General features: G+C 41.8%; 1 protein-coding gene and 1 pseudogene across 1 annotated transcript in view; both read left to right on the plus strand.

The window, feature by feature from the left end:
* DOCK3 (dedicator of cytokinesis 3) overlaps nucleotides 1-17,443 on the plus strand; it is a 492,344-nt gene that overhangs the window by 320,678 nt on the left and 154,223 nt on the right. The window contains exons 12-17 of the mRNA XM_023512988.1: nucleotides 3,661-3,785; nucleotides 5,282-5,444; nucleotides 5,971-6,077; nucleotides 6,735-6,906; nucleotides 7,274-7,371; nucleotides 16,780-16,863. Of these exons, the coding sequence (XP_023368756.1) occupies nucleotides 3,661-3,785; nucleotides 5,282-5,444; nucleotides 5,971-6,077; nucleotides 6,735-6,906; nucleotides 7,274-7,371; nucleotides 16,780-16,863 (749 nt within the window). The remainder of the gene's footprint in view (nucleotides 1-3,660; nucleotides 3,786-5,281; nucleotides 5,445-5,970; nucleotides 6,078-6,734; nucleotides 6,907-7,273; nucleotides 7,372-16,779; nucleotides 16,864-17,443) is intronic.
* On the plus strand, nucleotides 14,154-14,878 carry LOC100965392 (annotated as a pseudogene).

Raw genomic sequence — 17,443 nt, forward strand, 5'->3', positions numbered from 1 at the left:
ACCTTCAAAACTGCCACTCAGGCCTTCTTTTTCTCATTCTCATGGTAATGTGCCTATCCTCATCCCACTCTGGAAGTTTGGTACTAAAGTTTACAGGAGCCTTCTGGTCACAGTACCTTGACCCAAAGATACTATTCCAATGGTAGGTTTTATAAACATGCAACATGGAATAGGGACAGCTGAAGAGCAGAGGATCCCTGAGAGGCTGTCAGGCAGGCCTGGGGCATTAGATCCCTGAACCTTTTACATTTGCTTCTTATTAGGTATTTTTCCTAGTTCTGGGAGTATTAGTGGAGAGCTCAGTTTAAATGATCCCAGAGAGATTTTGACAAGAATGCCCTCTTTCCTAGTAACACTAACTTCCATAAAGTGCCATTCTTGAAACCATAATTTGCAAAATTGCAGCCCATAGGCAGACTAATACTATTCTAACTTAGAATAGCCCTGATCTAGGTCTATTCTCTAAATCAGTGGTTCTCAACCTTCCTAATGTCACTGCTCTAAATAAAGAACAGCTAAAACATGATGAAATCACACTGCTTCAATCTGTAACTTGGAGGGTATAGTTCCTTGTATTGATAAATTTTCTCAGCTAGATGATCTCCAGGGACATTCTGTTTTAAAAAGAATGAGAACTATAGGAATATCTAGTTTAGTCCTTCCATTTTGAAAGTGGCTTTTTGCCTTAAAGGCCAAAATCTCTGAGCACACTATAAAAATCAACACAAATCAAATTCTGTCTTAACAATCTTCAAGACAATGCTTAGTTTTATATTAGTGTATAATATATTTCTAAGAAAAGTTTTGAAATGTTTCATTTGAAGGACATGTTTGTTCCTGTGTATAGAACCATAGAAATTAAAAATGTTTGTATAAGCTAGAATAATATTGCTGGTAGCCAGCAGCTAACTGCTTTTAAAAGCCACATTGACTGTCTTGAGGATAACTTCCAGAGAGTACAAATCAGAGTAATACTTAAACCAAGCACCTATTCTAGATTAGACATTAAAATTTTCCAGACTATTTACTTTGTGCTAAATCAGTCTAGAAATTAAACAGTTACTTAAATTCTATAGAAAAGTACAACTAAAAGACTCTATTTCAATTGTTAAAATTTCCAAGTATAACCAACTCTGATTTATCCCATTATAATAGCAATAACCCATAGCAAAGTTCCTAGTTAAGTTTGAATATTACTTTCAGAACTGATTTTATTCAGCCTCTATCCTGATGGTAGCAAACTGGATTTCCTTTCCCTTTGTACCTACCTTCTCCATCCCACTCCACTCTACCCTGCATACATGAATGCTCTGAATGGTATTCTAGGTGGGCCCAAGCAGTGATGTCCAAAGGAACCAGGTTAAGATTCCAAACTCACCAGAATTCAAAGCAGAGGCTCTACCCAACCCAGGTGTCCATGAAGTCTATACACAGTGCAAGATGGACACCTTCAAGGCTATGTCACATATGCAACAGTTCGATTTATGTATGATTTTCTGAACATATTTTAATCTTTTCTTCATGGTAGCCTCAGGGTTACATATTTGGGGAAAAGAATGGCTTTTGGCTTGGCACCTGTAGCTCAGCAGCTAGGGTGCCAGCACTGGTGAGTTCAAATCTGGCCCATGCCTGCCAAACAACAATGACAACTACAACAAAAGAATAGCTGGGCATTGTAGTGGGTGCCTGTAGTCCCAGCTACTTGGGAGGCTAAGGCAAGAGAATCACTTAAGCCCAAGAGTTTGAGGTTGCTGTGAGCTGTGATGCCATAGCACTCTATTGAGGGCAACATAGTGAAACTCTGTCTCAAAAAAGAAAGAAAGAAAAGGATGGCTTTCACATATTTGGGAGAGTTCTGAGGGCTCTCATAGGACCTCATAGGAAGAGCACTTCCCTACCTGTGCTACATTATTTTGAGAATCTTCATTATATAACCAAATAACTGTAATTGCATAGTTACACCCCTAGGATAGGAAGATGACCTAAAGAATGGAAGGACCAGTCATGAAGACCTTGGAAGCTTCACATATATGCTAGTCCTGGTCTATATATGTGAGGGACATTCAGATGCTTCCACAATTAGAGACAGTGCAGAAAAAAAGAGCATTGTCTTGTATATTTGAGCAAGCCAGAAAGCTCATTTGCTAACCCAAAACAAACTCTGTTCCTGTCATGTGATTCCAAGTAATAAACATACTTTAATATACCAGTTATTCTAAGAACTGAAGTGGAAAGAATATCTGGCTTCTGAATTGGCTTGCTTTCCAAGTTAATTGTTTCATCAGCTCTCACTTGGTTTCTTCAGGCTGCTAACACATCTTTACTTTGGTCTCAACCTATTTTCCTTTGCCATGTTCTTTCTTTGAAGTTTTTTTTTTTTTTTTTCTCATAGACTTTGCTATGTTTTTCTTTGAGAGGCAAAAGTCCTTCTTTAGAATATATGAATAAAAATGATCATGTTACAAATTTAGAAACTTAGAGTAGCCTAAGAAAACTCTTCTTATACATGAACAAATAACCGTATCCTCCTTCAACTTGCCCTCTTAAGAAGGCTTAGGTTATTTCGGGTTTTGTTTGTTTGTTTGTTTGTTTGTTTGTTTTGAGATGGTTTTACTCTGTGGTCCTGGGTAAAGTGCGGTGGCATCATATTTCACAGAAACCCCAAACTCCTAGGCTTAAGCAATTATCTTACCTCAACCTCCTGAGTAGCTGGGACTACAGGTATGTGCTACCACCCCTGGCTAATTTCTTTATTTTAGTAGAGACTGTGTCTCACTCTTGCTCAGGCTGGTCTCGAACTCCTGAGCTCAGGTGATCTACCTGCCTGCCTAGGCCTCCCAGAGTGTAGGATTACAGGCATGAGCCACCACACCTGGCCTGGCTTGAGTCATTTTGGACTTGCAGTTTAAGCTTCTCCTGCCCAGTCTTGAGCAGCAAAGATGGCAAAATGTGCTGGAGTCAGATCAAAGGGAAACAACAAAAGCACAACAGATTGTTGTCTTATTGGCCTAACACTTATACTTCTGAAGTGTGATTTGCTCCCAGGGTACTTACAAACAAAAAGAAGAAAAAGTGACAGGTAGTCCAGTGACCTCTGCCTGCATTCCAACAGAGAATGGAATTTGAAACAAAGCCTCCAGAAGGAAGAAGTAGTAGTATAACCTTTAGTCAGATTCATAAGGGTTGGGGGTTGCACAAAGAAAACCTAAGAAACTTATAAAACTTATAAAGCTATAAAAGAGAAACTTGTTTAGGGAAAAGAGGAAGAATTAGTAGTTAAGATATAGGTATGATCGAAATAAGTGTTATTCCTGTTAATTCTAAAGTCTTCATTCTTCACAAGGCTTATATTATAGCCATTCTCCTAGAGAGGAGACAAACTGAACAGTCTGAGCACCTGCAATCTGAAAGAAGATTCTCTATCTTGAATAAACTATGATGAAATTTTAGAACCTTCAGAATTCAAACTTAGCACATGACTAACCAACCTGGGTACTATTGCACTGATACTGGTAGAATGTCCATCATTATTAACCAAGCTTGGAATGCCCTGAGCACCCACCTGAATCCCAGAGGATCCAAATACTAGCATGGCCCTCCATGCAAATGGGGTAATATAGCTTCTGTGGTCATGAGGACATGGCATTTCCTTCTCCACAGGTGATATCCGCAATGACCTGTACCTAACCCTGGAGAAGGGGGATTTCGAGAGAGGAGGAAAGAGTGTACAAAAGAATATTGAAGTGACCATGTATGTGCTTTATGCAGATGGAGAAATCCTGAAGGTAAGGTTTCCCAATAAGTTGCTTGGAACAGAGGCTAATCCTATAATAATTCTCTGTGGACTTTGTCCACAGGCCCATTTCCTTTCAGCAGGACTGAACTCAAATCACCCCATATGCAATTTACTCTTGTCTTTTCTTTTTTTGAAGGAAACCCTACAGTGTGCTTTGAGAATAGCATCCAGTGTTATATAATTTTTGTAGAAATTCATCCCGGTGTCTAACCTGAATCCCTCCTGCTCCAATTTAGACCTATTCCCTATTGTTCTGTTCTATATGTTAGTTACCTCTCCTGCTATTCTGCCTAACATAGGGCCACTTAACTTTTGGTAACTGTTACTAGGTCACACTCTGCCTTTTTATTCCTTGAGCTAATACAGAAAAGTTATATTTGCACTTTGGTCAAGGTGGGACTTAGATACTTACTTGCTGGTACCAAGTGATAAGACAAAGAGCAGGAAACTTAGGCTAATTAGTACAAAACCACTATAGTACAAATATTCTCTGTCATTCTTCATCAGAAATAAAGACCTGGAAGGCTGGTTTTCTGTTGTCAGTATGTCAGTTTTTCTCTCAGTCTTGTCATGGTAAAGTCTCTCATGAATAACAGGGTATCATTTGCAGTACACTTGGTAGAAGGCAAGTATTTTACAAACCTTGTTTCTATGTGTCGGTAATAGCCTCGTGAGGTAGACAGAATAGGAATGAGCATCCCATTCCCATTTTATAGAGGAAAAAGATAAAATAAGTCAAAATCTTCTTTGAAAGCAAGACAGAAACAGAGGAGAGTATTGAAATAGTGGTAGAAACAATGATTTATGTGTTATTTTAAAAATCCAACTCAAGGATATAGTTTACAGGGGATATACCAAAGGTAGGAGAGCTCTTAGCCGGTCACATTACTCCTTTGTGGACAGGGAGCAACTAAGTGTGTTGCCCAAAGTTTCCTTTCTTCCAGAGTGAGAACATGGGCCATCCTGAGACTGCATCTTTGTGGCAGTATTTGGGAGCTGGAGTCAGGTTAAATCTGACCCAACTTGATTATATCCAAGGAAAATCAGCCAAGCAACCTAAAATGCCAGTCTAATAATATTGAGCTGAGGAAAATTCGCAAACAGGCTCTCTACATTTTGTAATTTAATTTTTTCCCCAGATCTAGTGAAATGTTACATACAGTTCTCTTTTCCCAAGGGACTTTTTGTTTCCTTTCTTAGTAAGGATGAAGAGCCTACTTTACTAGCTTCACTCCAATTTGTTGAGAAGTGTATGTGGTTACTTCTATCCCAGGGGAAAACAAGGGGAATTGTGGCTGCTGATTTCTTATGGTATCTACTGCATATACAATTGCCTCCAGAAGTACTGAATTTAAGTCAAATTCATAGATTTGACTGGTATAAAAGTCGACCTTTGGGCAGAGGAAACTAAGTATCCTAGTGACACAGAGAAATCCAGGCACTCCCTCAAGGAAGATGACATCTTATTTTGTTTCTCTATTCTAGGATTGCATCAGCTTGGGTTCAGGAGAACCAAATAGGAGTTCTTACCACTCCTTTGTCCTCTACCACAGTAATAGTCCTCGTTGGGGAGAAATTATCAAATTGCCCATCCCCATTGACAGGTTCCGGGGCTCTCACCTGCGCTTCGAGTTCAGACATTGTTCCAGTGAGTAAGACTTCTTTCTACATTCATTTCAGGGATATGAATATAACCCTCTTCTCTCTGGAACAAAATTAAATGGGTTCTTATTAGCTGGATAAGAAAATGAGGAGTTGAGAATAAATGGTTATTCAGAGATAGACTGTCATCAGAGGCTGTTCTTTGGACAATAAAAGCAGTGATTCAAAACTATAAGTCTGGTATCAGCACTTCTTAGTATTTGACCTAATATCTGAAATTGTCCATTATCATTCTCTTTTGGGTGTTACCTTTATATCTATTAAACTCCTTAAGGAGCATCTGGTTTATCAAGACCAATAATTCAGTTTTTGTTTGGGTCTGGATAGGTGGTACACCTTAGATTATAAATGGAAACTCATTCTAGTACATTTCTCTTCATTGCTGCAGTCATGTTGCTACCTAGTTAATGAAAGAAATAAGGGACAAAAAAACGTAGAATATAAACACAAAGAGAATTTTTGTTAGAAAAGTGGGAGACCAAAATAACTAATTTATGGCTCTAATTTTACAGCAAAGGACAAAGGGGAAAAGAAACTCTTTGGCTTTGCATTCTCACCCCTGATGCGTGATGATGGCACTACACTCTCAGATGATATTCATGAGCTTTACGTGTACAAGGTAAGAGGACAGGCTGTCTTCCCCCTTTCCCCACCCTTCCCCACCTCATACATGGTTCTCAGGTTATTTTCACTGGGCAGGCAAGAGGATCCAGGGTATTTTGCTAGTAGGTAGCAACTGGATAGCTATGGGTGAGCTTTTATGTTCTAAGTGCAGTGGCCTTTGCCACACAGATAATACATGGATGTTATTTGTTTCCAACCTCTCTCTCCATTGGAAAAAAATCCAGTACCAACCTCTCTATGCTGTTGTGGTCTTGATTAGTCCATGCTGAGACCTACTTGAGATCATGATATTGTCAGCTATCACAGCAAAGCTGCCACTCAAGTTTACTTGCACACCAGGCAGAGGCCACATGCTCTACCTTCTACTGTTTAAAAGGACACAATTATAAGAAGGACTTTACCTAACAAATGCAATCAATGTAACCTGGTTCCTTGTACCTTCAATGAATCCCCAACAATAAAAAAAAAAAAAAATGCACATGAGCTGTTCTGGGAAGTTTCTGAACAGAAAGCACTCTTTTGAGATGATCTGAGGCCTAAGGTTTAGCCTCAAGAAGATAAGAACAAACATCAACCCAGAAAATCCCTGGGACCTGGTTTTGCACATGGCGTGGCTCAGGAAACATTCTCTATTCTCTACTTTTGCCTACAGTGTGATGAGAATAGCACATTTAACAACCATGCTCTGTACCTGGGCCTGCCCTGCTGCAAAGAAGACTACAATGGCTGCCCTAATATCCCCTCCAGCCTCATCTTCCAGCGCAGCACCAAAGAGTCTTTCTTCATTTCCACTCAGCTCTCCTCTACCAAACTCACCCAGAATGGTAGGTGATGGTATGTGTAAGGTGGTGCCCTCCACTGTCCTAAGTTGTTTGCTCCACATTGCTAGTGCATGTTAAGAGAGACAGAAGTTCTGATTCTTCATGCCACAGTAATGGGCTTCTTTTCATTTGAAGTTAAAGGAGTCACTCAGCAATAGCAGCCTACATAGTTTCACATGGTTTTAGTAGCTCTACAGTGTACATCCTGGGTTCATAAATGTGCCTTTGGCCTTGATCTCAGCACTAAGGAAACTGTAGTGATGCTTGCAACTAGTTCTGTTTCTCTAGATTCTACCTTGGCTAGGAGAGTCTGGGCATCACTTGACCTTGGAATAACCAGGGTTCACCATCTTTTGGGTTTGTTTGATAGTGGACCTCCTTGCTCTGCTGAAATGGAAGGCCTTCCCAGATCGGATCATGGATGTCCTAGGACGGCTGCGACACGTCAGTGGGGAAGAAATTGTTAAGGTATGTCTTCCACACAATTTGAACCTACTGCCTGAGAAAAAATCTAGACAGAACCCATTACTTTCTGATGTCAGCCAGAAAGACTCTAAAATCATTTCTGCAGATTTCTTTTTATTTTTTGGTTTAACAACTTCTTTGTTAAAAAATATTTTTATCATTTTATTTTATTTCCAAGTGAAATATAATAATTGTATGTGTTCATGGTACAATGTAAGGTTTCAATATGTTTACAATGTAGAATGATTAAATCAGGGCAATTAACAAGTCCATTACTCTACATTTTTATCATTTTTCGTATGTGGTGAAACCATTTAAATTTTACTCCTTCAGTAATTCTGAAATGTACAATGTATTATTGTTTATTATAGTCACCATTCAGTGTAATAGATCACTAAAACTTATTCCTTCTGTCTAACTTAAACTTTATACCCTTTGATCAACATCTACCCTTTCCCAGCCTCCGATGTCTATCATTCTAGTCTCTACTACTTTTATGAGTTCAACTTTTTCAGATTCTACATATAAGTGAGATTATATGATATATATTTTGGGGGGGGACCTGGCTTATCTCAGGATAATGTTCTCCAATTCCATCCATGTTGTCACAAATAATAGGATTTCTCCTCTTTTTAAGGCTGAATTCCATTGTGTATATATGCTACATTTTCTTTATCCATTCACCTGATGATGGACACCTAAGTTATTTTCATATCTTAGTTATTATGAGTAATGTTACAGTGAAATGGGACTACAGATATCTATCTCTTCAGCATACATAATGACTATATTAGTTTACATTTCCACCAGCAGTGAAATAGGGTTTCCTTTCTCCACATCCTCACCAACATGTCTTTTGTCTTTTTTATTTTTTTTCCTTTTTTTGGCCAGGGCCAGGTTTGAACCTGCCAGCTCTGGTATATGGGGCCAGCACCCTACTCCTTTGATCCACAGGTGCCACCCTTGCCTTTTGTCTTTTTTACAATAACCATTCTGACAGGTATAAGACTGTACCTCATTGTGGTCTTAATTTGCATTTCCCTAATGACTGGTGATGATGAGTACTTTTTCACATATCTGTTGGCCATTTGTATTATATATTCTTTGAGAAGTGTCAAATTAGGTACTTTTCCCACTTTTTTGATTGGGTGGTTTTCTTGCTGTTGAATTGAGTTCTTTATATATTTTGGATATTAGCTCCTTTATCAGAGATGTATGATTTGCAAATATTTTCTCCCAATTCATGGGTTGTCTTTTCCTTCTATTGTTTCCTTTGCTATGTAAAAGCATTTTTAGGTTTATACAATCACATTTCTTTTATTTTTGCTTTTGTTGACTGTGCATTTGTGGTTACCATATTTTTCCAAGTATGATTTGCTCTTGTATATAATGTGCACCTGTGTTTGGGACCCAGCCTTTCAGGGAAGAAGCTTTCATTTTAATTTTTTAATTGAAATTTTTATGTGTTTATATTTAAGTACCAGGATTTTATCATGTAAGTACTTGATATTTAAGTACTTATTTTTGTATTATGAAAGAATTAACATATTACGGTACAAGAAATTTTTTGTAACAAATAGTTACAAAACATCCGATATAAGGTACAAGAAATTTTATGTACCAATAACAAATTTATAATATTTATACATCATGGAAGGCCAAGAGAGTTCTTCATCACTGTCAATATCAGAAGTATCATCTTCTTCAATTTCTACATTACTGGTATCTTCTGAAGAATCACTTGCCTTATCCCAATACATTTCATCATGCTCAGTTACATCCATAGCATTGCTGATGCTGCATTTTTTACAATTTCACAACCACTTTCTTCTTGACAATGTTCCATGATCCTAGGATCTAATCACAAACCTAGGCAATGGATGCTTTCTTGATTCAACCCATAGGTGTTAAATCATTACCAGCTAACTGCATCTATGATATCTACTCTTTCTTTATCAGGGCCTTAAAGGGCTTCTTTACTGATACATCAAGAGGTTATAGTTGGCTGATCAGCCTACCAACTATTAGAGCAAGTTGGGTTTTCATATCTGCTGTAATTGGTTTTACACTTTGTATAACATGGTCTTTGAAGTGGTCAAAAGTAAGCAAAGCTGTTTTTTTTTTTTAAGTAATCCTCCAGGCCTTTATCACCAGACTTTGCTAAACCACATTTTCATGTCTTCTTCATGCATCCATCCTATTTCATGCATGTGGACAATAACTCCATTTGGAATCTTTTGGGGGGTTAATGTTTTTCTTCATGATCATAGGTAGTAGTTCTGTACTCCTGTACAACAGGCTAGAACAACAGTGAAATGTGTTTTCTCATGTCCACTAGTTTTAACAGCCACAGTCTTTGCTCCTTTGATATCCACAGTTCTGTTGGATGGCACATCATATGTGAATGGGATCTCATCCACATTGGCAATTTGGGACAGTTCAAAGTTATTAAGTCTTTCAAAGAGCGATAACAAAGGAATACAATTCTAAAACTTGATTCTTATAGGCTACTGGAAGTTTTGAGAAACGTTTCCTTCATATCCTTATGCTTAAGCCTTTTCTCTTCATAAGTTAAAGCACCATTTAGATGGTCCTGAAAAATGGTGGCTGTTTAGATGGCTGTTTTTTTCCTCAGGCAATCCTTTTACCCTCTTCTTGTATCATCTTGGTTGAAACAGCAGTCCTAGTTTGACACTGCTCCAGAATCCAGGTCTTCACCTCTTGCTCCACTTCTGTCCATTTTGGAGGTTTTCCTTACATTGCCTTCTTTGATCTTGGCATTTGAAAAAGCTTTTCTTCCTGTTGCCTCCACAATCTGATGACACTGTCTGTGGGAGGAGGTCTAAAATGTCTCTCGGCAGCTCTGCTGCCATGCTCTTTAGCTTATTTAATAATTGTTAGCTTAAAGCTTGCAGTGTACAAAAAATGTTTCAACATTTTCCAAGGGATATTACAATAATTTTTTTAAAAAGATCATCTAGAGGCTTGGCACCCGTTGCACAGTGGTTGTGGCACAAGCCACATGCACCAAGATTGGTGGGTTCAAGCCCAGCCAGGGCCAGCTAAAACAATGATGACAACTGCAACAAAAAAAAATGGCTGGGCGTTGTAGCAGATACATGTGGTTCCAGCTACTTGGGAGGCTGAGGCAAGAGAATCGCTTGAGCCCAGGAGTTTGAGGTTTCTGTGAGCTTGATGCGGCGCCACTATACTGAGGATGACATAATGGGACTCTGTCTCAAAAAGAAAAAGAATCATCTAGATTGCTATCTCCACCTAAAGTACATGAAGAGAAATAAGTCATAAGACAGTCATAAGTTACTATCCTTTGGCCAAAAATGCTTTCATTGCAAGTTTTTCTTAAGTTCAATAAAACTGATTACTGTACACCAGGACACATTATTTTGAATGTAGATATCATTAATACTATTACTTTCTAGAGTTATACTTTTTACACATAAGCATAAATAAAAGAATTAAAAAAATTTATATGGATATAGAATTAGTACTACCCATGTAATATGCACACTTATTTTTCTTTCAAAATACAGTATATCAAATCATAGTTTGGAGGTTTCTTTTAGTTTTTTGTTAGCATCTCTTTGTTTGCAGTTTGGGGCTGGGGCTGGTTTTGAAACTGCCACCTCTGGCATATGGGGCCGGTGCCTTACTCCTTTAAGCCACAGGTGCCACCCTGTTAGCATCTTTTTTTTTTTTTAAGTTATGTTTCACTTCAGATTTATTACCTTTTAAAGATTATATTTAAATATAAAGCCTATTTTATGATTTGTTTTTTTCCCAGAAAGCAAGCAAAATAATAATTAAAGGGGAATAGTGAAAGCATCCTCTTACAAACAATCCCAGTGCTGTGTGCTGCCTATATTCCTTTAGGTCTCCTCTCCCTTCTTTAAATCTCTTTCTCATTTTCCTTACTTTGTAATCTGTTTACCACAAACCCAGCCTGATGTCTTTCTAGCTCTACTGTCCTAATTATAAGAACTCAAAATGCTATCCATTAACTTGTGGCTGGTGCTTTTGCCCAGGCTCTCTCTTGGAGTTCATGTTAAAGAACCTTTCATTATATATCAGCTACTTTCTCCAGATACCTTTGTGACATTTTCTATGTATGGCCTTAGCAGGCTGATTTTAACACTTCCCAGTTATCTTCAGAGGGGTTTTCTGGGCAGAGTGTTTGCCCACCTGGTTTTTTAGCTAAAAAAAAAAAAAAAGGCCGTTCTTAATAGTGAAAGCTTAGCAGATGAATCCTACGCAGTGGACTCTACTGGGTAAGGTGATCATCAGCAAGACCAATGAGTGCAGGCTACAGATTAAATCTTGAGAACGCTTCTTGTCCATAATAAGCATTCTTGGCTCTACCATCATAAGTATCAAAACAATGAACACAGATACACAGTCCATACTTTATTTCACAGTTCCATCCACTCAGTAGTACACAACATGGTGTTGCCAAATGAGGAACAGTTTTAAAGTCTGTGCACCACTGTTGAATGAATTTTGTTTTAATGACTCAGATTATACAATTTTTTAAACTCTTCCCAACCTAATGCTAGTTTTGAAACTTAAGATAAAGTCATACTCATATTTTCCTTCTAAGCATATAAAAATTATCAACCATTACATAGAGAAGGTATTAAGAAGTCTGTGGTCTTTTTAAGAGTGGGTTGTATTTCTGACAAGAGAACCTCCTACCAGCATATCTAGTTTTAGCATCAATAATTTGTTTTAGCTAGCCAGAGGAGACTATAAAGACAATGTCTTGGCATTTTTATTTTTTTCACTTTTTATTGAAAAATTTCAAGCATACACAAAAGTAGACACAATAGTATAAAGAATCTACATGTATCCATCATCCTGCCCCAATCACCATTAATCCTTGCTGGTCTTAACCCATTAATACCCCAGTCTACATCTTCCTCATATTGTTCTAAAATAAACTGTAAATGTTATATAATTTAAATTGCAGTTTGACTGGAAGAATGTTGAACTTGATTTTTAAAGACTGCTAAATAATCCATCAGTATTTATTATTCTCTCTGTTTTTGTATCTCAAAATAAAAAGGTACATGTTCAAACAACAAAACTGCCGCATTTTTTACTCCCATTGACAGCACTCCATCAGCTGCATTCTCCCTTCCCCTGTGATACTAATACCCACACCAAAAAATAGTATCTGAGTGTGTGGCGGCACTGTGCCCCCGGACGGAGGGACGGGCCTCGGCGGGGCTCCGGTGCTCCGGCACCGTGGTGAGGAGGGCGCGAACAACCCAGCGCATCCCCGGCCCACTGTTTGTTTCTGCCTGGTCGCCCCACTCCGGACTCTACAGTCGGTGCGGTCCCAGCCCCGGTGGGCTTGTGTCTTTCCGTTTGCAGGCAGCGCGGCTGCGGCGGAGAGCCGGCCCAGAGCCGCGGCCGCCCGCCCTCCTGTAGCTGTCCGCAGCGCGCTGGAGTCCGCGCGGGTGCGGAGCGGGGCGTGGGCGGCAGAAGTCAGCTGCGGAGCTCCGACCCGGCTTCCTGCGGCGTAGACGCCCTCCCCGCACCCAGAGGGCGGGCTGGGCCTGGGCGGCGCCTGCTGGGTGGGTGCGCGCCTTGCGGTCTGTTGAGTTGCGGGGTTGGTAGCCCTGCGGGCAGTCAGCACGTGTGTGGTGGCGCCCCTGGAGCCCCGCCTCCCCTGCTGCAGGGCCGACGGGGCTTGCGTCGGCGGCTCTGGGACCCTGTGCAGTAGGCGGGCGGGGACAGGTCCCGAGATCCCCATGGCGGTCACCTCCGACAGGATCACGGTGGAGAACCGTCTTTTTTGGTCCAGACAGAGCGTTTTCCCCGCCGCGTCAACCCTTCTGGTGGTCCTGGTGGCCTGTGAGTCGCCACGGGGCTGGACGAACCGTCCTCTGGAAAAGTGCCGCAGGGCCACGGCCAGTGACTCAGGCCCGGGATCCCAGCTCTCTGGGGACCGGGGCAGGATCCCTGAGCTTAGGAGTTGGAGACCAGCCTGAGCAAGATCAAGACCATCTCTACCGAAAATAGAAAAATTGTCCAGGTGTGGCAGTGCCAGCAGTCCCAGCATCTCAGGAGACCAAGACAGGAGGGTTGTTTGAGCCCTGGAGTTGGGGGCTTCAGTGAGTTGTTATGAGGCCACTGCACTCCTGCCTGGGCCATCAAGATCCTGTGGGTTGAAGAAGAAAAAAAAGCAATTGTTGGGATCAAAATCGCGGCTGAGAGACCACCATACACACATGTAGAAACAAAGGAGTGCTTTTTATTCAAGCATATACGTGGGTCACTCCACCCTACAGCGTAGCTGGGGAGGGGCAGCCCCGAACTGAAGCAAGGGGAGGTTTTTAAAGCATATAGAGGAATTTCATTAGTGGTTTGTGGAGAGGGCTTGCTATTGGCTGAGCTGTTTACGGTTAGGGACTTTCTAGAGGGGTGTTGCTATTGGCTGAGCTGTTTATAGTTAGGGACTTTGGGGGGGGGGGCAGGGGTTGCTTGTCTGCTTCTGATAGACTGGCTCCTTCTGTGCTGATTGACCTTGCTCAGAAGTACAGAAGAGGGGCGTCTGTCCCCTTCTGATAGACTGGTTCCACCTGGGTGACCTTGCCCAGAAGGGGAGTCGCAGTGGCTTAGTTCTAAAATGGAGTTACATTAACCCCTTCACAATTATGACCCTTTCCTGGAAAGAATGGCAGGTTTTATCTTGAAAAAAGAGGCCTTAACTTACTGCTGGAACATGATCTTGAGGAAAAGAAAGTTTATTGTCCCAGGACACCATGTTTGCACGAGGATTAAAGAGGAAGTGTGCTGATCATGAGGAAGACCTGGGGGCAGCCCTGGCTGGCTTTAAGGTCGTCCCTTCCTACAGCCTGCAGTGGCAGTCGCTCCTAGACATATCCCTGGTGAAGCTGCAGTTCTGCCACATGCTGGTGGAACCCAACCTCTGCTGCTCAGTCCTCATAGCCAATACAGTCCGGCAGATCCAGGAGGAGATGACTCGGGATGGGACGTAGCGTGTGGCTGCACCCCAGAGCACAGGTTCCCCTGGACCGCCTAGTCTCCACAGACATCCTGTGCTGCGGGGCACCGGAGCAAGTAGGGGTGCGCCCGGTTCCTGATGTGGGAGAGGGCCACGTGCTAAACCCTGCTTCTGAACTTTCTGCAGTCCCCTTAGCACAGGTGCCAAGGAACCTTCAGGACAGCGTCTGGGGAAATGGACAGCTCTCAGGAAAACAGAGGAAGCTTTCAGAAGTCACTAGATCGTATCTTTGAAACACTGGAGACCAGAAGCCCTGGCTCCACGGAAGAGCTGTTCTCAGACTTGGACAGTTCCCATTGTGACTTGGACATGGTGCTCACAGGGATGGTGAGCAGTGCCAAGCCAGGACCCTGTGATGGGCTCCAAAGCTTGGCCCCAGCAGCCATCTCACCCCCACCCTCTACCTGCAAGTCTGACCTGGGCAAGCTGGACCACGTGGTGGAGATCCTAGTGGAGACCTGAGGCAGAGACTACAGCCGCCCCACAGTGCTCATGGTCAGTCTGCAACCTAAGGATGCCAAGCACTTGACCCACAGAAGAAAGCTCTATGTGGCCTGCAGCCAGCGGGGTCTATAAGCCCCCACATGATCATAGTGAAGCCGGATCTCCTCCCAGACTTCCTGCCTAGGGCCAGTCTTGATATCCCCCATAGCCTGGGCCCCTTGCCGCTTTTTGTGTCCTGGCTGCAGCCACTGTGGAGGATAGTGAGCCACAAACTGCATCAACCTCATTTAAATTTAGATAGGTGAATTTTTAAACATTAAAATTAAGTTTTATATGTTTTAGGCAGTATTTTGCCTTAAGAGATATTTTTTAAACTTTTAATATTTTACCTCTTTAGATTTTTTCAGCTATTTTCTTAAAAGTATATTTTTTCTATGAACATCCTCTGCTGCTACATTAGAAACTTTTATAGAAAAACACTTGCACTGCAGTTGGTGTATTTCATTTTTTGGAGGTTTAATTAAATTAAATAAGAATTTTTTTTTTTTTGCAATGAGCTTTACTATACTCCAACAGTATAAATATACTGTGAGTTTTTACTTTACATTTGTGTATGTCCCTTCTCCATTATATTTTATTACACTTAGAGCGTAATTAAAATCAAGAACTAGGCACAGCTGCTTCATTTCTGTCATTAAAGGATCTGCTGTGTGAGCCACATCTCCCTGCCTAGATGTGAGTGTAAATTATGTAGAGTTTTATTTATGCCTAGTTAATATGTAAATGTCATTGAAGATAAAGTCACTAGCTGCTCTTCAGGGACTCAGCCTTTCGAGCGGTGCCTCTGATGGGTGTTCTTACGATGGGCTACCTGTCCCGGGTAGGGCCAGTGCCTATGATTTGTGCATGAGGCTACCCAGTGCCAGGCACACATGTCTGGAAAGGTGCAGTCTGTGTGCCATTGACTGGATATGCCTGTGCTGCTCTGTTGGTACTGGGTCTAAAGTTCGAGGTTAAATTTAAGTTCAGAATAGAAGAAATCTGAATCCGTGTAATTTATGGCCCTTGTTTGTGAGGGTGCTGCTACAGGTAGTGGGGCCTACACCTGTCAGACCCTCTTCCTGCTCACAAGTTGGTGTCCCTAGCCTCATCCACCAGTGTCCTGTTTTATGCTTCTTCTAGCTTCCCTGCTTCTCAGCCAGAAAGGATGGTGTTCTTCTGTGCACGTGACTATTGTTTAATCTTGGTGATGTAAACCCCGTGTTATTAAAGCATTATCCAACAACAACAACAAAAAAAGTATCTGTAGTTAAAGCCTAGGTTATCATGCCCCTACCTAAATATACTCTATATGGGCCACAGTAGAAAGCAAGGGACTAGGCCGGGCATGGTGGCTCATGCCTGTTGTCCCAGCAGTGGGAGGCTGAGGCGGGTGGATCGCCTAAGCTCAGCCAAGTTCAAGTAAGCCAGAGTGAGACCCTGTCTCTACAAAAAAAAGAAAGAAAGAAAGAAAGCAAGGGGACTACTGAATTTTGGGGGCTCCCAGGAAAGTGAGATCTTCTCAAAATGAATTTGGCATCAGAGTCAGATTGTTTTTATTTCAAAATTGCTTTTCTGCATGTGTGACCTATGTTTTTCAAGTAATTGCTCTTTCCTTAGTGGCTTAGCACTTACCCAACAAGAAGACCCTCTCTAGGTTTGTCTTAGGGCTCTTTGGGCTATAAGCAGGCACCTATAATTCCACCTAGCTATCCCTTAGCTAAGTGGAAGCAAGGTACTAGATGATTTTAAAGTGGTATTAGAAGATCCTAAGAGATGTTGCACTTTATTTATTGGGAGCTAAGTTGACTGGTAGATGGAAGTTTGACCATGCCTTCAAGGTCCAAAGACCTGAGTCCTCTGCTTTTATGTTGTTTCAGTTTCTGCAGGACATCTTAGATACACTCTTTGTGATTTTGGATGATAATACAGAGAAATATGGCCTGTTGGTTTTTCAGTCTCTGGTAAGTCACCTTCCTGACTTTTTATTTGTATTAATTATTCCTGTCACATTATTTCAAAAAATCTAAAGGAAACAATTTATTAGGAGTCAGCACAAGTATGGATGTTTCCAATTGAAAAAGGACTGAAGAATATCATCCACACACCTCCCGCGGGCAGTGGGTGGCTGCAAAGGAGTCCCCTGCTCCTGGCAGGCACAGAACTACTTGCTAGAGCTCTGCACACCCCCATGGGTGGTGATGGAGTGGTCCTTCACTCTGGGAGGACCCAGAACTGCTGCTAGAGCCACACACCTCCTACAGGGGGTGGGTGGTCGCAGAGAAGTCCCCTGCTCCGGGCACGCACAGAACTACTTGCTAGAGCCTCGTGCAACCCACAGGCCATGATGGAGGAGGCCCCAACCTTGGGTAGGCCCAGAACTGCTTGCTAGAGCCGTGCACCCCACAAGCAGGAGAGGAGATACCCACTCCAGGGCTCCGGGTGGGCCCAGAACTGCTTGCTAGAGCTGCACGCCTCCCGTGGACAATGGGTGGCCACAGAGGAGTCCCCTGCTTTGGGCAGGCACAGAACTACTTGCTAGAG

Source organism: Otolemur garnettii, unplaced genomic scaffold (assembly GCF_000181295.1).
Source record: "Otolemur garnettii isolate 467f Iridium unplaced genomic scaffold, OtoGar3 scaffold00032, whole genome shotgun sequence".
Taxonomy (NCBI): Eukaryota; Metazoa; Chordata; class Mammalia; order Primates; family Galagidae; genus Otolemur; species Otolemur garnettii.